This window comes from Pelophylax lessonae (assembly GCF_965119305.1).
Source record: "Pelophylax lessonae genome assembly, chromosome: 1".
Classification (NCBI taxonomy): Eukaryota; Metazoa; Chordata; class Amphibia; order Anura; family Ranidae; genus Pelophylax; species Pelophylax lessonae.
The window spans coordinates 384,227,540-384,250,441 of NC_138768.1; the positions used below are offsets into that span (position 1 = coordinate 384,227,540).

Genomic DNA, 22,902 nt, shown 5'->3' on the forward strand with positions numbered 1-22,902 from the left:
TTGAATAAATGACAGTATCAGTAAAAAGATACATACTTCAAGAAACAAAACTCCCTTAAGACATGCAGACTCTAAAGAGAATCAGTTCAGTACCACTTACAATTTAAGAATGTTAGCTGGAAAACAAAGAGTTAGAAAATAAAATATAGAAAATAATGGCTACTGCCAAGACCAGAAGAAATCAACCAATCACTGCTTGAGGTCCTCAGTAGGCCCCCTAAGACACCCATCAAAATCCACAGGTGGGATTAGCAGTGTGGTGTCACAAAACCCAAGAAAAAAAAAAAAAGAAGAAAAAAAAAAAAAAAAGGAAACAAGAAGAGTTGTAAAACATTGCTTTAACATATTGAAAAAACAGTATTACAAGCATTTTTGTAAGATATAATGTTGTAAACCTGGGGTTTCCACCACCTGAAGAATCGATGATCCAAAAAGTCAGTGAAGAAATTCAAGAAAATTTAAGTGAAAGGGAAAAACAATGTGAAATTGCAAGAATATATGTAAACTTTTTTTTTATTTTTATTTTGCTACAAGAAAAAAAAAGAAAAAAGAAAAAATAGAAGAACAATACAAGACCAAAACCAAAAACATCTCTTTATTACAAGATCAAAAAGACGTTATTCCTGGTTGCCTTCTGCATGTCTCCAACTGTTCCCTAGACCAAGTGGCTTAGGTCCAGAACATGAACAGCTAAGGAAGAAAAAAATTATTTCTTTCCTCTCCAATCAGTCGGACAAAAAAGAAGAAGAAAAAAAAAAAAAAAAGAAGAAGAAAAAAGAGGGACAAATGGAAAGCTGTGACTGGGCTTTGGCCAAAGGACCTTGATATGCTTTCTTTGAAGCATATCACAACTTAAAATTATTATATTAAATGAAAACAGAACTGATGAAAAAGACACATGAACCAGTGATAAAATAATACATAATAAAACTACATTGTTTTTAATGATAAATAACTGATACAGGAATAATGGAAAGACAAAAAAAAGAGTGAATAAGATCATTCTGCGACTCTTAATTCAGCAGTCTTACCTCTTATTGGTGTACCACCTGGGTGGATAATATGAATGCAAATAAGATTAGAAAGAAGAATCATTAGTACCAGAAGAAGGAGGCTAATGTTTTGGAAGAAGAGTTAAATTAGATTTACAGAAAGGAAAACAGGAATATACTAAGTGCCTATAGCACTGTACCACAAAAAGCAAAGGACCCAAAGCGGCACTAAGCTTCTTTAAGTAGTACAAAAAATAGACTACTGGGGGCTTCAAAGTATATTTTTAATCCTCAAAATACATTTTCATAGTGGTTGGTACTATTTACAGGACTTTTTTTTTTCATATTTAGCTCATAAATGTGTGAAGGACGGTTGGGTAACAAACACTGTGGTACAGGTCAAGGAACAACATCTATTTTAGGATAAGTGGAGCTAAAGGACAATTCCTTGAAGAAAGGTGTTGGATAAGCTTGCTACAACAACAATACTTTTGTGAAGGTGTGCGCAACACTACAAAGGTCTTGTGACTACACTGGCTGAAAGTTGTAAAATGCATGCCATGCATTTTAACAGTATTATAAATACTAGGGCTTGTCTAAGCATGGAGGCTGGTGGAGGAGTTTAGTGCGTTGGAAGACTAAGCACTTACCAATAGATTCTGTAGATTAACATAGAGAGAAGAAAGACAGCATAAAAATATGATTATATTCCTTGTTTCTGCACTTTTTTAAAGCTCTATCATTCTACTTTATCTATGTCACATAGTGAATATTCAAATTTGACACTGATATGTAAACACAGGCTCTGCTCACAACAATCTTAACAAGACAATTTAAACAGCACAGGACATTTTGGAAGGCCATACATCTATCAGTATTTTTTAATTTGGATGGTTTTGCTTATTTTACTTCTCATCTACATTTAATTATTAATTTAGTGTTTACAATGATCAGATAAAGTATACAGAGATCTAAAATGTTTCTAGTAAGGATGAAATTAGACAACACAATGTTCTTTTCGCAATTGATGCTAGTGATTCAAGCATCATTTGCAATATATGTCCATTTCTAACTTCCTTGAACGCAATAAAAACTTGTTATTCTATATGGAGATTTTGCAACTTGTTAGAAAGTAAAGTATCCAGCATACAAGGCCCGTCAACATCAGCTGAATGGTGCAGCGGATCCCAGTGCTAGAATTCCAAGTTCTGAGGATACTGATTGTTGCACAACATGCAGAGGGCATAGCTTGCTGCAATCTCATCGGACAAAGCAATAGTAATTTCCTTTAGGAAACCAGTGACAGATTACACAGCAATGTTTTTAGCTGACTTGTTTCCTGACTGAGACAGGATGAGACCAGAAGATAGTGCCCAAGGGCCAACAGCCCAGCACTGACCAAACAGTTAAGTGAAAAGGAAGGCCCCAACAATCAAATGGCCCTGTATATGACCAGGATAAGAAGAATGTACTATCTGATTTTTAGCTCGGGAACAGGTACCCTTTGTCAGACTTTTTTTTAATAAGGATGCCTTTCATAAGGGACAACATGGATATTTATAGTTAAGCTAATCTAGGTGCAACTGTATAATTAAAGCGAGATTAAACCCAAAACTGTAATATATTGCAGCTTACAAATCATTAGAAGTGGGGGCAGTATTCGTTTTTTCTATATTACCTCTATTTTCACCTGGTGATCTGGCCAGTAACACACCACCTGTATTAGAGTGCCCCCACTCTGGATAATTAAAACACAGGGGTACCTTTGGACAGCAGCATTGTCAGTTATGGGGGAGGGGAGTGTCAGATGGACTAGCAGATTAAGATAGATTAACAAAACGAAGTTGAATTTAAGCTCACACTATACAAGCAGTTACAGCAAAAATTTTTTTTCTTTTCTTTTTGAGATAAAGCTTTTACATAAATAAAAAAGAGCCGACCATTGGAAGCACCCCTGCCAGTGGTAAATGTTTTATCCCATCCCTGTAACTGCTACATCTGCAGGGAAATATGTTCTTTTAAAAACTACAGACTTAAGCTAGATCACCAGGTGAAACTAAAAGAAAGAAAGCCTAACAAAGAAAACAAATGCAGCCACTACATCTAAGAATTGGTAAGTTGCAATATAATAAATGTTTCCTTTTAGGCTTAATACCACTTTATGGCCACAGCAGCACATGCAACTGGTATGGGTCTCCATAGTCTTAAGGGTTTTTTTCTACAAAGAAAAAAAAAATAGGACTCAAGATTAGTGATCGACCGATATTGGTTTTTCGTTGCCGATGCCAATACCAATATTTTGGTCAATGCATATCAGTATGGGCCGATATTTTTGTACATTTCCTTTTTTTTTTTTTTACTTTACAGGTACTCTTGTGGAGGGATCTGGGGGACCCCAAACCCCTCCTCTGCACTTAAAAGCATTCAAAATGCCAAGTTTGACTGTTTTGAATGCTGTAATTATTTTTAATCTGGCGCCAGACAGTACCTGGAAGTGATGTCACTCATGACATCACTTCTGGGTTTTTGCATGGAGACCTGATCAGAGCCCAATGCAGCTTTGATCAGGTCTTCGGCAGCTGTGCAGGCTGGTTACCCGGGGTCTCCCGGTGGAACGGGAGATCCGGGCCAGCTGCAGAATGTGGCGGGAGGGGGGGACATCCCCCCGCTATTTGTAATGACAGCCGAGTGGCTTCTCAGCCGCATCAGTTGTCATTACAAGACAGCCGACCATTGGCTATCGATGCCGGTAGCGGGGTAATGACTCTAGCTGCAGGCATCACTCCGGTACAAGCACTTTCCCGAAATATCAGCAATATCGGTCACCTTGGTGATGGTGGATATATCGGGGAAAGTGCATATCGGCCCTCGATATATCTGCTTTGCCGATAATCGGTCAATCTCTACTCAAGATTCCTCCTGTCTACTGGATCATTTATTCATAGTTAAAAAAAATTGATTTTTGACTTACCATAAAATCCATTTCTCTGATGCTCATTGATGGACACAGCTCCTGATATTCTTAACTCTTGGGTTATACTGCCCCCTACAGGAGTAGGACACTAGGCATGAAAAAAAATGGCTACGCCTATGGGCAGTCCCAGGGGATTTACTCCCTCTCTCTGCTACATGTACTCAATTTTGTTACAAGCAGTGTCAGAGAAAATACAACTCCCAGAGGGGTGGGTGCTATGTCCGCCATTGAACATCAGAAAAATGGATTTCACGGTAAGTCAAAAAATCCCATTTTCTCTTTCGTTCATTGACAGACACAACTCCTGATATTCTTAACCATTGGGACGTCCCAAAGCAGTGTTAAACATGAGGGGTGGGAACAGCAAAAAATTCCCAAGGCTAAAAACAGTAGCCAACCAGGCAACAGGGGCTCAATCAAAACAACTGGAGCCCAGCTGAAAAAAACAATACACCCTCAAAGAGGACCAAGTCTTCTAAACAGCAGCCTGTAAAACCTTGCGGCCAAAAGAGGCATCCCCAGATGCCAACACATCTAATTTAGAACTTTGAAAGTGTTCACGGATGACCAGGTGGCCGCCTTGCAAACGTGCATCACTGACAGCTGATGACGGAAGGTTCATGAGGCACTGATCGGCCAAGTAGAGTGCGCCTTGATAGGGAAAGGAGGAACCTGACCCCTAATGGAATAGGCCTGGATCACCGTCTGCCTGATCCATAATGGGAATGGTCACAGAGAAAGGGAACAACCCAGTTCGAGACCCATCCGTAAGCAAAAATAGTGATTCTGACTTCCTAAAAGACGCTTTAGCTGCCAGGTACACCCTAATTTCCTGAACCACATTCAAGGCATGCAAGGCAATTTCCTTAGGATGTTTTGGCCTGGGACACAGGAAGGCAACACAATGTTTTAATTCAAATGGAATTCAGAGACAACCTTTGGAAGGAATGATAGACGGGGCGAAAAACCACCTTATCTCTGTGAACCACCAAGTAAGGTGAACGACAGGATAACGCCGCCAATCAACACAATATCTTCATTCCCACCTTCTGAGACAGCGTAAACAAGGGAATCTCCTGAAGAATCTCAAAGGTAAACTTCTGGAGGGCCGAAAGGCCGAAATTGAGGTCCCAAGGCGGCAACAGAGACCGCACTGGAGGAACCAAATGGTGAACACCCTGAAGAAAGGTACGCACCAGTGAGTGTGTGGTCAGGGGTCGTTAAAAGAAGACCGCCAAAGCCAACACCTAACTTTTGATGGTACTCAAGGCCAATTTCTGATCAACCCCCCATGAAGGAAGGTCCAGATCCAAGCCACCGAGAAAGAGCGAGGATGAAACCCAAGGGACTCACACCACACGATATACGACTTCCACGTATGTAGATCTTCCTAGAAGTAGATTTCCTAGCTTTTAACTGTGTTGGAATCACCGATTCAGACTAACCCCTATCCTTTTTTAAAGCCAAGCCATCAAAACCAAGCCATCAAAAGCCAACACCTAACCTTTGATGGTACTCAAGGCCAATTTCTGATCAACCCCCCATGAAGGAAGGTCCAGATCCAAGCCACCGAGAAAGAGCAAGGATGAAACCCAAGGGACTCACACCACACGATATACGACTTCCACGTATGTAGATCTTCCTAGAAGTAGATTTCCTAGCTTTTAACTGTGTTGGAATCACCGATTCAGACTAACCCCTATCCTTTTTTAAAGCCAAGCCATCAAAACCAGTGTAAAGCAGGGTGGAAGATTGGTCCTTGGGACAGCAGATCCTCCCTGAGTGTAAGCTTTTAAGGGATGTCAGTGACCAGCCGCAGCAGATTGGCGTACCAAGCCTGGCGAGGCCAGTCCGGGGCAACTAAGATGACCAGAATCCCTTCTGCCTCGATCCTGTGTATAAGTCTTGGAAGAAGCTTGAGAGGAGGGAAGGCGTAAATTAGACAAAACTGACCCCACTGGGCCACCAGCACATCTGTGGCATCCACCAGAGGATCCCTTGACCATGCCACAAACCTCTGCACCTTTCTGTTGAGTCAAGACGCCAACAGATCCACCTCAGGGTTGCCCCACCGGAGACACAACTGATGAAACACCTCTAAATGAAGAGACTATTCCGCCCGGTCCAACACCTGCCGACTGAGGTAATCCGCCTGACAGTTTTCCACTCCGGTAATGTGTATGGTGGAAAGAGCTGGAATGAACGTTCTGCCCACCTGAGAATACTGGCTACCTCCAGAGCCACCAGGACACTTCTTGTGCCCCCTTGGTGATTGACATAAGCCATGGTTGTGGCACAGTCTAATTGAATGCACACTGGACATCCTTGGAGATGATCCGTCCAGTGTTCCAGGCTCAGTCTGAGTCCCAGTATATTGATCGGTAGTCTGAACTCTTCCAGGGTTCAGACTCTCTGAGCAGAATTTCTGTCGAGAACGCCTCCCCACCCCGACAAGCTAGCATCAGTGGTGACCACCGTCCGATACAAGGGGAGGAAGGATTTGCCCTGCCGGAGCGCCAGGGAACCCTTTTGCACCCCGAATCAGCTGGATTTGGTCATTCAGAGACTACGGAGTCTTGCATTGCAGCACAAAGGCTACAGAAAAATGTTGGCCCTGCGCAGCACCACGAGGCTCCCAGGGACCTAGGAGGGATCTCTAGGCCTATGGACATGGGGGGGGGCACTGGCAGGAGCTCCCACAAGGTACAACCCTCCCACACAGCCGACTGTCCGGTCGCCTGGGGCGCACCCCCACCCCCATCGCCAGCATAGCACTCTGCCCCACTCTGGGAGGTGTACCAGACTAACCACATAGCCCCAGCATTAGTGGAGGGTGGATGGGGGGAACAGGTGAGGGGGGAAGGAGGGGAACCCAGGGGTCCAACCGTCCCATGGAGGGGCCTGTGTCCACCCCAAAACCCTTCAGGGGGAGAGGGGGGGCAGCTACTCACCATACCAAGCACCGCTCTAGACAGAACCCCTTGCCATCAAAATTGGGGAGATGTCAGCCAAGAGGAATGCTGCGACTCGGGCCGAGACACGTTTGTATGCGACCTCGCCAGGCATTTAATTCACAGCCTAGCCCCCGTCCGGAGGGACTATGTCGCAGCAGACCTAGTGCGAAGCTAAGGCCTGGGCACGCTCGCTTGCCAGACTGGGGATGACCACTGGATCTAGATTATCCAGCCCATTGCCCAGTCCAGCAGTTGATTGTATATCTCACAGGAAAAGCCAGGAGAAAAAAAATGTATCTAAAAGAAAAAAATTTGCCAGGACCAGAGATCCCAGCAAGGAACTAGGTCCTCACTCCAACTAGGCAGAAAGAAAGTTACCTATAGCAGAGAGAGGGAGTATACCCCCTGGGACTGCCCATAGGTGTAGCCAGACTTTTTTTCTGCCTAGTGTCCTACTCCTGTAGGGGGCAGTATAACCAAATGGTTAAGAATATCAGGAGCTGTATCCGCCAATGAACGAAAGAGAAAAAAAAAATTACTTGGTAATATATTGGGACAAAATGAATGTAAATATAGTATTTACATACATCAGGGTTGTATGTTAATGTTTAGCGAGCCACAGTTAGTTAGCAACATAACATGAGTCTTGAGATCTGTGAGGAAGCTGAAGGTTAGTCGAACAAGGGCTCTATATATTTATATTTACCTACAGCAGTGTGCTAGCACTAGTGCGAACAGTGCCATTACTCCCGCATTTTTTTAAACATGGCTACATTTCTAATTAAATGTTTAATAAAGTGCACTGGTGTAATTTAGCTCTTAAGAACTCCTGCAGTGTACATGTCACATCTTCCATAATGTTTCCAACTGACAAAGAAAAAAAGGTAAGTCAGGAATATCATGAAAAGAAAAAACACTGAGAATTTAGCTGCAGAAAATAGAATGTGAAGCCATACAAGGCTAGGGCAAGCACAATTGTTATTACATGAATTTGTTTGTTATAAATTCGTTATAAAATGTCTGGGCAAAAAAGAAAAAACAAAATGTAGTACATCTCTGCAACACATTTATCTGTATATACTCCCATGTTCTTTCTCTTTCAAGGTCCAACATGGGACAAATGGGCAGGGATGACAACACTGTTTGGTATTTCTATGTTCAGTGTAGAGCAGCTCACTACAGAAAATTAGAGGCTTACTAGATTTTTACTAAATCAACAGGTGTTTTTCTGTACTTGCAGCATTTTTAAATTTGGAAAACATGAAGAAAGGTACATTTATTGCAGAGATTTACTGAAAAATACATTTTTCATCTCACCCTGTAAAATACTTTTTTGGAGTACATTACATGACACAAGATCCTTTATTCTTATACCACTGTGTAATGCAGCTACCTCAATGACTTGACATTGGCAAAACAAACCAATTCCACTCCCATCAAGCCTCAATTTTGTTAACAAGAAATAATAGGAGTGCACCAAAGAAACATGGGGAGGGGACCTGTGTCTAGTAATGTACTCAAGAAAAGACTTTTAAAGTTAAGAAATAAATCCAATTTTCCTAATTGTACATTACAGTACATTAGACCAGGGGGTCACCAAACTGCAGCTTGTGGGCCAGATGTGGCCCTTTGCTTGCCTTTATCCAGCCCCTTGGAGCACTATTCCTTAACAATGCCAATGATGGGGCTCTATTCCTCCCACTGACACTAATGCTAGGGCACTATTCCTCCCATTGACACCAATGATGGGACACTATTCCTCCCACTGACAACAATTATGTACATTTACCACCAAGCCCATGGCATTGTTTACTCCCGCCAATGCCAGAATTTTCTACTACCAATGGTCATAGTCCAGCCACCTTAAAGTTTGAAGGTGAGTAAACTGGCCCTTTGTTTTCGAAAGTTTGGAGACCACTGCATTAGACCACTGGGACATTCAAAAACAGTCGAACTGAGGGGTGGGCAACACAACAATGGGACAGAAATGATGGAGCACTATTCCTTCAACTGACATCAATGATGTAAATGTAAGTATTCCCATTTACCACTAAGCCCATGGCATTGTTCACTCCCAGTGATACCAGGGCATTTTCTACTCCCAATGGTCATAGTCCGAACCCAATAAAGTATGAAGGGGAGTAAACTTGCCTTTTGTTTTGAAAGTTTAGAGACCCCTGTGTTAGACCATTGGGACTTTCAAAAACAGTCCAACTGAGGGGTGGGCAGCACAGCAAATAATGCAAACAGGCCCACAAAAGGAATGAGTTAAGGATGGACTTGACAGCAGCATATGAACAAAACTTGCATCACAGGAGACTTGATCCTCAACAAAGTAGAATTTAAAGTGGTTCTAAAGTTAAAAAGTTTGTTTTCCTTACCTTAATGCATTCTTTGCATTAAAGTATAAAATGCCCAACTATCTTTCCTAGCCCCTCACCCCTTTTATAAACACTTACCTGGATCCTGTCACTGTTCCAGTGCTATCTCCGCTGCAGTACAGCTTCCCTCACTTCCCGGTCTCATAGGAGACACTGAGGGCAGTTGGGACATAGGCTCCTGCTGCTGTCAAACTCTTGTGAGGAGGGAGTAGAGACATGGCTTACTAGCACGCACACAGCCTAGCTCAGGTGCACGCACTTCCAGAGCACCTGGTTTGCTAAATGTAGACTTTCCAAATGCGATGATACAATTGGTGAGATGTCGATTTCCCAACTTTTAAAAGCATAGTGATGACCTAGTCTAGAAGACCCTTGTCCTTCAGGACCTAGGTTTCAACAGCCAAACCATTGAAGCCAATGACCAACAAGCAGAATGATAAACAGGTCCTTGGGACAGAAGATCTGGACAATCTAGGAGGGCCCATAGAGATCATGGAACACATATCTCCTTTTGCTTTGGGGACTGTAAGAAGATTTGGTAGAAACATTGAAACCTTTCCCATTCCAGAATGAAAGCAGTTTTAAACCCAGATACAAAATATTATGTTGCCGTTTACCAAACCTTAAATGTGGTGTCTGCATTAGCTTTCTTTTTAGGATATTTTCCTTTATTTTCACCTGTTGATCCTGACAGTAACACACATTCAGTCTTAGGGTGTCTCTGCTCCAGTAGAGAAGAAAATGAAACACCTCTGGACAGCAGCATTGTCAGTCTGGGGAAAGGGTAGTGTTAGATGCACTAGCAAATTTAGGTGGAATTGGCTAACAAATTGAAATTGAGCTCCAACTAACATTGGCAGTTACAGCAATAGTTTTTTTTTTTTTTTTGGCAAAAAGGTTTTACATACAGGAATAAAAGCTGATCAACATAAGTTACCCCAGTGTCAATGTTAAATTAGTTGTCTAAATACTCTTACTGACACTTTTGCTGAACAACAAGGAAAATAATGCAGCCACCACATCTAAGAACTGATAAGCTGCATTTTACCCCCTGCACAAAGAGCTGCACGAAGACAGCATGAAGAGCCATCACTCTTTGTAGAGAATTTGGCAGGTTGGACAGCATGAATGGGGATGGAAGCAGGAACCAGAACTCCAATTTGTACTCCCTGGATGAAATGTTCAGAACCAAAGCATTGGAGACATCCAAGAACCAAATGCACATAAAGGGTTCCCCTCTTTGAGAAGTGGAGGCACCACCTTATTGTGAAAGGGACTTGCACCCTTTCTTGGTCGGTTTGAAGAACCAAGCCATGTGGCAGAACAGTGTTCCAAGCCTTGTTCTTAAAACCTAAGAGCTGAAAGAAACAATTGGATCACTTCTTGGTCACTGGAGTTGAAGGCTTATTAGTAACAGATCTTGCCTCCATCTTTTGAAAAAGGTTAGTCTTGCAGCCACCCCCCCCCCCCGCCCAACTCACCAAAAAGGAAAACCTATCAAAGGGCATTTATAAGAGACACTTCTTGCAGGTAAACTCAGCAGGCCTACATTTGAGCTAAAGGATGCGCCTCACATTAATTTAGAGAAGACCCATTCCAGAAATCTAGTGAAGTAAGTGTGCTAGGCCATCCACACACAAATGCAAGGACATATGTAAGAGTTTAAGTTTCTGGGAAATATAAGGATCTGTACCAGGGTACCAAGATTCTTGAATCATTAATCTGGAACAATCAGCAAAGGTCTGACAGATGAACATGGCAGCAACTGTTGTTTATATGGCAATGTTTGTCAGAAAAATTAAAGCCTTAAGGCCTCATGCACACTAGACATTATCAAAACGTCAGTAGAAGGCTGTAGCCATAGAAGGAGTTTTTCAGCTTTTTTGCAGTAGTGTTTTTTTAGCTTTTTTCAGCTGTAGCGTGTTTTCTTTTTTTTCCAATAGTGTTTATTTTCAATATACAACAAGTGCAAACAGGGGTAAACACATCATGACAGCGTAAAACTTTGAAAAAGACCATCTGTTGTTATAGCATTTTTTAGACATCAGAAAAAACATAGCACTGCAAGAACTGAAGAGAAAAAGAAATTCAGAAAAAAAGACGAGCAAATCTTCGTTCACTTCAGCAGAGTCCTTCTGCTATGGTTGGGGGGTTTTGTGAGTGCCAATGGGGTGGGATGCATAGTTTGGCTGTATTAATGAGGTGCATGGCTAGGGAGTGATAGCATTTGGATTTAGGGATAGAGGAGTGATTTAGCAAGAATTGCGCTGGTGAGAATTCTAGCGGAAGAGTAGATATTTCACTTCCTGGGGAGGTGGATAAGACAGATAGGAGCCGGTTCAAGGTCTTTATAACCTCCTTTATGCATTCATGCTACCCCAGTTTATATATTTGGACTACTGGCAATAAATGTCACTGACCCTTTTCTTTCTGAGTGGGCTATTTCTGTGACATTCAGGCCATGGATTTCCATTAGTCCATATTATAATTGGAATCAGTGTTGATGATTCCTAGTTATCCCAGACAGTTCCTGGCTCCTCTGGTCTCACCTCCCTTGTCTTCCTTTGTATACACTAATTGCAAGCATAGTACAGCCTCCAGATGAAGCAATTTTGTGAAACATGTCGAGTGTTCTAGCCCAATAGATTCTACTATTACATGTACCTGTGGTGACCACACCGACAGATCCCGTCATAGGACAGCTTTACCTACCTGTCTTCTCTGACGGATTGCCTCTCATGTGGACTTCATCACAGATAACTATGCAATAATATTTTTATTTATGTGTTTATGTTTACTGTATTTTTGTTACATTGATTGTCAATCACAGAACTGGTAGCATATTGTTGCCTTACAGGCGCTGTTCCTGTTTTTAAATGTACAATTATAAAATGTTTATTTTTATCATATTCTTGTGCCGACAAAGTCTATGTTTTTTCCATTGATCAACACAATGTCTCAAAGGGCGTATGCTGGCATGTTCATTCCGAAGGATTTGGGGTCTACTTAGGAAGTGCTGGATCTGTGCGTGTGTCCAGAATAGGAAACAGTTTGAGGTTACAGAAGAAAGAGGAGACAACAACCAGAGTTGAACATTGTTAAATAATTTCTCTGCTCGAATCGTTGGGTATGGCCAATTATTGGAAAGAAAAGAATCTGTCATGCCTGGCGGGAATTCTGAATTATGTTTTAGTAGAGACAGCAGGCCCAGGGAAGATGAAATCTTGTACTTACGGCATGCATCGTGAAAAGTGACTAAGGTATTTCCCATTAAAGGGTGTGATTTGCAGTCTATATACGGGCTGGGTGTAGAGATGATGAAGACATGGCTTGTTCTAGTTGCACCCAGGATTAAGTTGTGAATGCATGTTCCAGTCTACCACCCTTGTCAGCTGACATGCCAAAATGTATTTTTAAATATCTGGGAGACCGATGCTTCCTTTCAAATTCGGTGTTGTTAAAGTGTGGTAATTCAGCCTAGGACTGGATTTTCCCCAAAGGAAACTTGAGCAATCTCTCCGATAGGAGGAGGAGAAGAAGGCTGGAGTTATTTTGAACGGTACAGTCTGTAGGATATATAAAATCCTACGGAGAATGTTCATTTTTATTATTGCGACTCTCCCGAACTATGAAAACAGAGCTTTGGACAAAGAGTTTAGATCGATTTGTAATTTCTGTAGGAGTGGAAGACAGTTTTTTGCGTACAGATCTGAAAGCTTTGCAGGTAATTGGATATCAAGGTAAGTTATCGCGTCTCGATTCCATTTGAATGGGAAATTAGATTGGCATTGTCAGTGTATCCTTGGGCAAGGAAATATTGAGGGCACGTGATTTAGAGAAGGTAATTTGCAGGTTTGTCATAAATTTAAATGAGGCAAAGTCCTTAAGAAGGTTAGGAATAGTGATTAGGGGTTCTGATAGGCAAAGGAGGACGTCGCCTGCAAAGGCAGCCAGTTTGGGTATGTTTGGCTATCATGATGCTTTTAATGTCTGGGTTCATTCTAATTCAGGGCAGCAAGGGTTCAAGGGTTAGGACAAAAATTAGGGGGGATAAAGGGTACTCTTGCCATGTGCCATTTGAGATTGAGAAGGCAGGTGACCGTCGACCCTCACTCTTGCAGTGGGGGGGGGGGGGGTGAGTAGAGAGCTTGCATGAAATGTAGCATACGATCTCAAAGACCTATTGCTTTGAGAGTTTCAGTCATGAAGTCCCAAGCCACTGTGTCGAATGCCTTCTCTGCATCGAGCGAGAGCAGGAAGCCAGGTTTGTGGGTCGAAGTGAGCCAGTGTTGAATGTTGATCGCTCTAAGGGTATTGTCCCTTGCTTCCCTACCCGGGATGAACCCCACTTGGTCAAAGGAAATTTGTTTGGGGAGCAATAGTAAGAGGCGGTTGGCTAATATTTTAGCAAAGAGTTTTAGGTCCACATTTAAGTGATATTGGTCTATAGTTTGTGACCAATGTGGGATCTTTTCCCGGTTTGGGAATAACCGTTATATGTGCAGTGAGCAGATTGAGAGATGCTTTATAGAATGATGACAAGGAGTTAAAGGCTGATAGAAAGTGCAAGGCAAAATAATTCATGAAGGTTTTGTAGTAGCCCATCGAGAGGCCATCTGGGCCAGGATTCTTCCTGGTTTCATTTGTTTAAGGACTGTTCTGACTTCCTCTTCTGGAAGAGGTAGTTTCTAGGTCTAATGCTTCAGTGTCAGAGATTGAATTTGGACTATACATCTTCAGAAAGTCTTTGATAATTTGGGTTCTGGATGTGCCTTTTTTTGCCGGGTCCGATTCAGAGAGATTGTACAGTTGTACAGTTGTGAGTAGTATTGTAGCGTTTTTTAGCAAAACTACACTCCCACAAAAGCTTATTGCTCAAAAACTTTGATAAACGCTGAATAGCCATATTTTTCAGTGTTTTTGAGCTTTTATCACAGTTAGAGTATTTTTACAGCTGAAAAACTCCTCTCAAAACTCAAAACCTAGTTCTGAGTTTTTTTTTTTCCAGCCAGGCATGGACACATAGGATAACATGCTGGGGAGTTTACTGGCTGCAGAAAAAAAGTCTGATGCCAAAAACCGCAACTGTAAAAACGTCCAGTGTGCATAAGGTCTAAAAAGGGCTTCCAGCCTTTTTGTCCACATGGTCTTTGAAAACAGTAACCCTTCAACAGACACCGGTAGAATCTTATTACACTTTTAATAGGATGGCTGGATCTACCACAAGAATAGTACTTTTTAGGATTAGTCTACTAATGCGCTAATGTGCAAAATGTTTAGAAGGGGTTGAACATCTTCAGGAGAGGCCAGTCCCTAAACAGCACAGGTTTTAAGGTGTTACTAAACCCACAACAGTAAAATCAGTCTGTATATGCAGTAAAGCATGCTTGCATACTCACTGTGGAACCTAAGGGGTTGCATTGTTTAAAAAGACTGTTTGATCCTGTCTTCTCTGTTCATCTCCTTTTTCCACTAACTACAATATATTTCCTGATATTTACAGAGCAAGGGGACAGGCTGCACATGCTCACTTTGGTGTGTATTGCTAGAGGTTTTTTTTTTTCTCTTAGGAGAGTGCATGTAATCAGCACAGAGCAATTCATCACTGTCCAAACGAAGGGCCAGGGGTCCTGCATTCTCACAGGACAACTGTGGGAGAATGAAAACTGCTCCTACAAGCTTTAACCAGACACCCATACAAGGCACAAGACTGCTCTAACTGCTGATGAAAAAAGGCATTTAGCAGTTTATATTTACTAAAAAAAATTGCATTTCCTTGTTCTGTGAACTGTTGGAAACCAGATAAAGTGAAAGCAGGGTCCTGGATTTAGTAACACTTTAAGAGCAAAGCAGTCTGATGCAGGCTGCTCTAGGTCAAGATACTTGCTCACTTCCTTCATAAAGACAGCAAAGGTATCCCTGAGATTTAGAGAAATGACTGTACGACTGTGGGTTGGGATTCCATCTGCACTACTCCTGAGGAGGAACCATCTACACCGGGGTCCCAAACTGGTTGCCCTCCAGCTGTTGTGGAACTACAAGTCTTATCATGCTTCTGCCTTTTGGAGTCATGTATGCAACTGTCAGTCTTGCAATGCTCCATGGGAATTGTAGTTCTGTAACAACTGGAGGGCCACCGGGTTGAGACCTCTACACCCTTCCCTTCCAGAAATGGTTAAAGGGGTTTTAGAAATTGACTCAGGGGGTGAGGATGATGGGGCTCATTTGCAGCCCCTGTTGTCTGATGGCTAAAAGGTCTGAGGCAAACTGGGGATAGCACCTGGTGTATCAGGAGTATATCCCTTCAGAAAAATAGCATGAAACCCTTGTATTCTACTATATACTGAGGTATCCCCCACTAGGGGCAATCATTACTGTTGCTGCAGAGCAGGAAGGGGTAGACCAAATGTGATCCGTCATTTGGAAACCTCCAGGTGCATCCAAAGATTGCTGTGCCAAAGCCAGCAGGGAGCAAAGAAGGAGAAGACAGGTCAATGACTAAAGTGAAGGCGCATGCAAGCGCAGTAGTGCTATTGATCCTGGTCCTAAAGCTAAGGAAAAAGGCATCAATTTAAAGATGCAATGCAGTCAATTTGCTTCCGCCACCATTTTTTTGTCAGCCAGTCCACCATCATCAGCCCCCGCTCACCAAACTGGCTAACTCATCATACTGCACCACTGCACCACTGGCTAACTCATCATACTGTACCTTTACGAAGGATTTAATTTCTTAACCAACATTACAGGTCAGCCCCGCATTTCCCTTCATGCAAGGTCCAGGTACAGTGTTCCAATTCTGCACCAAAGAGTCAACCTATTGGAAGCTGCAAAGAAGCAGTAGTTCCTATGTAGCAGCCAGGAAACTTGATAGCAGAATTAGCTTGAGATACAATGAGGAGTTAACCAATCCATAAGATGCAAAGATGTAGTAATGACTATATAGCAGCCAGGAAAATGGATAACAAAGTCATATTGAGAAAAATCCAACAAAAAAATTAAAAAAAGGAAGATTGTTTTTTTGAGAGCATTGAGAAGATGTCTCTACACCTAAGGACACTAGCAAAAAATATGAGGCTTGCTGGGAATAGGAGGTGCAATACAGGGGCTGTCCTTAAAGTTTTATTAATTTATTTATTTTGCCAGTGTCTAATCACCTGAAGGAAGGTGACTTACCTAATTTCCTAGGAATTCTAGGCGCTTGTGTCCTGTATTGTACAATTAATAAATGTTTTTGTTTTTTTTATTTTGCTCAGTTATACAATTTAAGTTTACGCAAACTACATACAGCACTGACAACTGTATTGACTGTTATTATTTATTTTCTGGCTAGCAAAATATGTACGTGTGCCTATGTGTGAAAATTTTTGTGTAAAAGATAATGTAAGGGCGCATTTTTAGTTGTACTGTTAAATGGCATTTTTCTTGCTGACTATTCATTAGTTTAGCATTGGGAAATTGCTATATATAATTCTAATTTCTAAATGAACTACAATGTTAAAGTAGATTTGTTGAAATTAAAGAAGAAAGAAAATAAGGAAGAGGAATGGATCTGTCAGATAGCGCATTAGAGCAATAAAATAAATGAAAGGTATTGAAGTACAGTCACAGCAGTGGCGAATGAGGATTAAACAGAAGCTGCAAAACACACACACACATCCGCACACAGATAGACTTTGGTTATGACAACACCACAGACATGGAAAACACACTTAGTAAGACGCAAGAAGAAAAGGAGGAAGAAAAGTCTTTACCTACAAATAAAAAGCAAACAACAAAGTGAGAGAAAAAGCTTTTAGGGTTAGCAGCACTGAAATCTTACCTGATCTCAGTTGTTTAATACGCCCATTACTGTTGCTCGTATCCACAGGTAAGTAATCTTTAAACCAAGTAATTTCAGGGTCAGGGTTTCCACTGGCTGCACATAACATGGTGGCTGTACGTGTTCGTTCCACCACTTTTAACTGAGGGCCCATGTCTATTGTGGGAAAACCACGTGGTATTTGATCCTCTGAAAACAGAAATGAAAGAATATTAGCTCTATCTATCTATCTATCTATCTATCTATCTATCTATCTATCTATCTATCTATCTATCTATCTATCTATCTATCTATCTATCTATTAAATAAATATGTCCATATCACAAAAATTAAGTGATTATCTTACATAATGAATGTTACAACTACGACACTCTGTTTTTGGTATTTAATCAAGCATAGCTCTAGTAAATTCACCTAATTATCAGAAAAGTCCAAGCATCCCTACCCATTGGTAAGATCAACTGCAGATAGGAAAATCTACCGGCCAAAGTCCACTGGACTAAGAATGACAGTAGTCTTCCAGGTTTCAGGCTAAGCCAGGTTCCAAACAAATGCAAGCTTATCTGCAATTATCAAAGGGGCTGAATAATAACAAAAGTAAAGGCTGTTCACTTAGGTGAATGTTGACTTTGCAAAGTGAATGACAGTAAATAAGATGAACCTACGGTATGTCCACTTTAAATACCCAATTATATGTGAGAGATTTTTGCTAGGACAATTTTGACTGAAGGGAACACAGCTTCATCTTATTAATAAACCTTAGTGAACATTTACTTCTCTAAGCAGATTTGAAGACCAGGCCTAAATACGGTACGGAGTTTTACTATAGTCAAGTGGGTAAGAAGTGGAAGGTATTTCATACAACACTGACCCTCCCTGGATTAGGCTGTCGCTCCAAACTGGATGAAAGAGCCAGGAGGAAACTGGTTAGAGAAGATATCAAGAGGTCTACAGCAACTCTGAAGCAGCTGTAGGAATTTATAGAGTGATCATTATGTGCATGTGACAAACATATCACAAACCTCCCACAAATGTGGCTTGTATGAAAGTTGAAAGAAAAAAAAAAACACTCCTCAAGAAAGGCCACATGCAGCCAATACGCACCTTGAAGATTGTGATCCCACATGGAAAAAGGTGAGACTAAAATTGAATTATTTGGCCTCAACACCAAACAACAAGTCTGGCGGAAATCCTATACAGCTCAACATCCAAAAAACAACATTCCTACATTAAAGCATGGAGGTGGTGATATCCTGTTATGGGGTGTTTCTCTGCAGCAGGGACTGAAGCCTTGTCAGGATAGAAGGAAAAATGGATGGGACAAAATATCATCAAAGTCTTTAGGAAAATTTGCTCCCCTCTGCCAGAAAGTTGTCAATGGGAAGAAGATTACCTTCCAACATGGCAATGACCCAAAGCACACAGTGGTTAAAGGAGAAAAAAGTGATTGTCCTTGCGTGGCCTAGTCACAGCCCAGAGATAAACCCCATTGAAAATTTGTGGAATGACTTGAAAGCTGCAGTCCACAAATGGTCACCATCAAATGTAACTGAAATTGAGCAGTTCTGCAAAGAAGAGTGGGCAAATATTGCAAATATTGCAAAATCTCGATGTGCAAAGTTAATAGAGACATATCCCAACAGATTAAAGGCTGTAATTAAAGCAAAAGGTGGCTCAACAAAATACTGATACAAGGGGCGATTCTTTTCAACAGTGATTCTGTTTTTGAATTTTTTTCTGACATCTTGGTGTTATATGTTTCACTTGGATGCTATAAATTGAACTGAGTAAATACAGCTGGATATTACAAAAACTGTGTCTGTATTAATTTCAGGCTGCAAAGCAACAAGAAGAGATTATTTTAAAGTGATTATTTTCTATACCTACTGGATGTATACACAAATATATTCGTACAATATCTTGCAAAAAAACGACAGCAGTGTTGGATGTAAACCATTTCTAGTTCTTGTTTTCAAGAAAAGGCAATTGTATGCATTTTTCCAAATGTACCTATTATATATTAGTAAATACAGTGCATTATTCGATTGTGAGAAATGTCATACTATAGCTGTAAACCTACATCTAAACCAGCTTGCCTAATCTTCAAGCTACATATTTTAGAGAGGGTTCAGTCAACTTGGTCCTATCACTACTTATTCAAATACTGAAAGTGCACTCTATATATGAATGATAATGTTCTACCCCTCTTAGGATTGTAAATTACCTTCCATTACATCACATATAATTTACCATGTACCAGATACTGGAAAATGTATTTTAGGAGACAGAAGGATGAATTTCACTATATACTTACACCCTATCGTTTTTTCCAAGAAACCTCTGCAAACATTGGCTTGCGCTCTGTAAAACCCTGCTATTATGCTTAGACTCCATTGGAGAAATGCTGAGGAAAAACACTATAATTTTCAGTATTATACTGCCTGTCACTGAGATTACAACACCTCTGCTATCTGAAGTATAGACCATTTCTATTGAGAACTGAGCTGGATCAATATGTTCTGAAGGATGAAATTACAGCAGTGTGCAATACATGTACCAATAAACAGAATGAAGAGCTCCTCTTTATTCAGATTAGCTATAATGTAGACATCAGATCTACACTGTACCAAGATAAAAAGTAGACATCAGTGGTCTTCCATTTGCTATTTCACAAGGCACATACTGTATACACTATACTACTATGCCAGGCCTCGACAAACCCCAAGCGTCAGGTTGCATTGGCAACTAGAATTAGCGGCCTGGTGCCTGGGCTACACTGCGGCAGGTGTCTTGTCCCAGCCATCCCAAGTCTCCCCTGAGGTGCAGGAGTCTCCCGCATGCGGGCTGCGGTTCACCCGCAAGTGCCGCGCTGTCTGTGTCAGCTGTAAGAACAGAGCCAATGCTTCCTGTAAAGTTTCGGCTCCGTCTTGTCACAGGCGGAGTGATATCAAATGCCTTTGAGGAAACTGAGAAATACAGGAAGCATAGGCTCTGCATTCTTCCTCCAGCGCCTCTCCTCACACTATCCGCCAGCATTTCCCGCCAGCAGTACTAGCGAGTAGTACCCGCAGCAGTACCAGCCAGCAGTACCCACAGAAGTACCAGCCAGCAGTACCCACAGCAGTAGATAAAAAGAGCTGCTCTTTCTATCTGTTTTTTTTTCATACAGAGCCCTGTATGAAAAACTCTGATGAGCTGGCTTCCTTTTAACAGGCTTTCTTTCACCACAATTCCTGAATTGTTCTGAACTAATTCTGATCACAGACTGAACCCTTAATATGGGTTTCCCTAATAGTCCCCTTCTCTGATATTGTGATCACCCCCACCACAGTGCCTAAGGCACACCAGACCTGCTACAGTGCTTGCCAACCCATTTTTTATGGTACCCACATCAGTACCAGACAGCAGTACTTCTAGCAGTACCCACCAGTAGTACCAGCCAGCAGTATCCAGACTAGTACCAGCCAGCAGTAACAACAGCAGTAACAACAGCAGTAACCACCAGCAGTACCCACAGCAGTACCAGCCAGCAGTAACAACAGCAGTACCACCAGCAATAACCACCAGCAATACTCACCAGCAGTACCAGCCAGCAGTATCCACCAGCAGTACTCACAAGCAGTACCAGCCAGCGGTACCCACCAGCAGTACCCACCAGCAGTACCAGCCAGCAGCAGTATTAGCGGAGAAATTCCCGCTGAGCAAGCAGATTCTGCTTAGCGGAGGTGCACAAGTGAAAGGGGCCTAAGTGAGGTGGTATGAGTTACTGGATCACTGGATCTCCTATCGCCTCCAACTTGCTGCACTGTCCTTCTCTAGGGCGCCACTTCCCATCACACTATCAAGCCAAGTACACACGGGTCGAATGCCGGGCAACATTAGCCGGTTCATTAAAAGCTGCCCTGTACTATGCAATAACACAATTCAACCTTTCCTAGGTAATATATGTTCATTTCTGTTGTGCTGGCTAATGCTTTTACCATTGTTCAAACCATATTTACTTGGTGCATGTCTTTATTGTAATAGTTATTTGGTTTGGTAACTTCTCCAAAACAACATTTTTTATTACAAATATATTTTTTAATTCAGCAACACTGTATATGTTGCATGATGTTATAAAATGCCTTTTTTCTTTCATTTTAAAAGCAAAATAAAAATAAAAAAAACACACAAAATACAAGGGCAACAAAATGTAAGTTGCATTTGCAAAGTTATGGGACTTGTTGGTGATTTTGGAATCGTGTCTATTAAAATATAATGCAATATTAATATTTTGTTACAGTATACTGTATTTAGCGAAATCTAACAAAAATGTGCTTAGTTATCCAATCTGCATTTCAAATTATTTCTCCAAATCTACATAGCAATATTGCTTAATATCAATAGACCACTATAACATTGAAGCAGAACAAAAATAACTCTAGACCCTATGCACCAAAAATGTCTTAAAGTAAGGACCTGTGTATCCCACAGCAGTCAATTACTTCTTCAGTAACACGATAGACATTGATACTGTAAATGATATGTAAAGTTATCCTTCACTCCAAAGCTTGCTAACACCTGCTGCTTTCCCCCCAATGCTCAGGTGCCAGACTGAAGGGAGACGTCTGTGTTCCAAGACCGATGCAAGGTAACAAACAGATCACACTCCGATGACATCAAATACAGTTTATCTTCATTGCACAAAACCACAAAAAAGTTCCTGCTTCAGGACTGTCCATCCTAATGCGTTTCAACCATCAGTGCTTTTTGTAAATGATTATGCCCTGATGGGTCAAATGTATTTGATTGGGCTGTCCCAAACCTGGGACTTGTTATTGCGGCTTTGTGCAATAAACATCAGCTGAACATGATGTTGTTAGGGTGTAGCCTGTTTGTTTCCTTTCCTTTGTAGTGAGTATTTAGATAATAAGAACAGAATTGACTAGCCTATACATTAGGAATTATGACGTTTTCAAGATTAATCAGCTTGTGCCTAAAAGATCTCACAGGTAGAGGTGCAAATCCCAAGTGATAAATAAAAAGTAAATACAATTATGGGGGGGGGACTTTGAGGCACCTATAACCATCAACAACAACAACCAAAAATAATAGGCTTTATTAGAACATGACTAAAACATCAGAGAAAATAATGCAAACGGTGTGCTCTCATGTTATCACTTTAAATAATAAACTGGATAACTGCTGCAAACACCAAATTAGCTAATCCGTGACTAATAAATGATAAAAGAAAACAGTGTTGGTGTTGCGCTGTTGTAAAATCAATGTAATCAATAATAAATGTAGAAAACTTAAATTGATACTTATACTTTGTACAATACTTAATATACGATCCCAATAAAAAACAATAATCACAATCCAAAAAGTAATCAGTGTCACAGGCTATAAGCTGCAGGACTAATATGTGCTTATAACAATATAGTGCCTAGTATCCAAAAGGCCATGTGACATAACATAACAGTGATAATGAAAATAGCAATCAATTAAAGAAAGTCCATATAGAAAATGTGTCATGATTTAATGACTGTGCATCTCTTCATCATTAAAATATTGTGCCTGATGTCTCTTCTTCCCAGTGATGTGACATCTTTGTGCTCCTTAGCCTCTCACATTACTGCTGTAAGGTAACAGCATATGTTGATATCTTTTGCTGTTGCTTGGTCTGCCCACTCCTGCCTCTAGGGGTCCTCTTAGGATCTGTCAGGTTGGTGGATCTCAGTGGTAACTGTTGTTTCCTCTATTATACTTCTGGTGGGCCCTCCTGATGTGCTCAGTTTAATTG

At 41.2% G+C, this 22,902-nt stretch overlaps 1 protein-coding gene across 15 annotated transcripts in view; it reads right to left on the minus strand.

Moving 5' to 3' along the window:
- The window catches only part of PTPRD (protein tyrosine phosphatase receptor type D), a 1,741,884-nt gene that overhangs the window by 258,519 nt on the left and 1,460,463 nt on the right, over positions 1–22,902 (minus strand). For 9 of the 15 annotated variants that reach the window (XM_082266424.1, XM_082266412.1, XM_082266420.1 and 6 more), the window contains 2 exons: positions 17,121–17,309; positions 1,032–1,049 (listed from right to left, as the gene is read on the minus strand). In XM_082266424.1, the coding sequence (XP_082122550.1) occupies positions 1,032–1,049; positions 17,121–17,309 (207 nt within the window). The remainder of the gene's footprint in view (positions 1–1,031; positions 1,050–17,120; positions 17,310–22,902) is intronic. The other 6 variants (XM_082266411.1, XM_082266413.1, XM_082266423.1 and 3 more) reach the window with 1 other exon arrangement.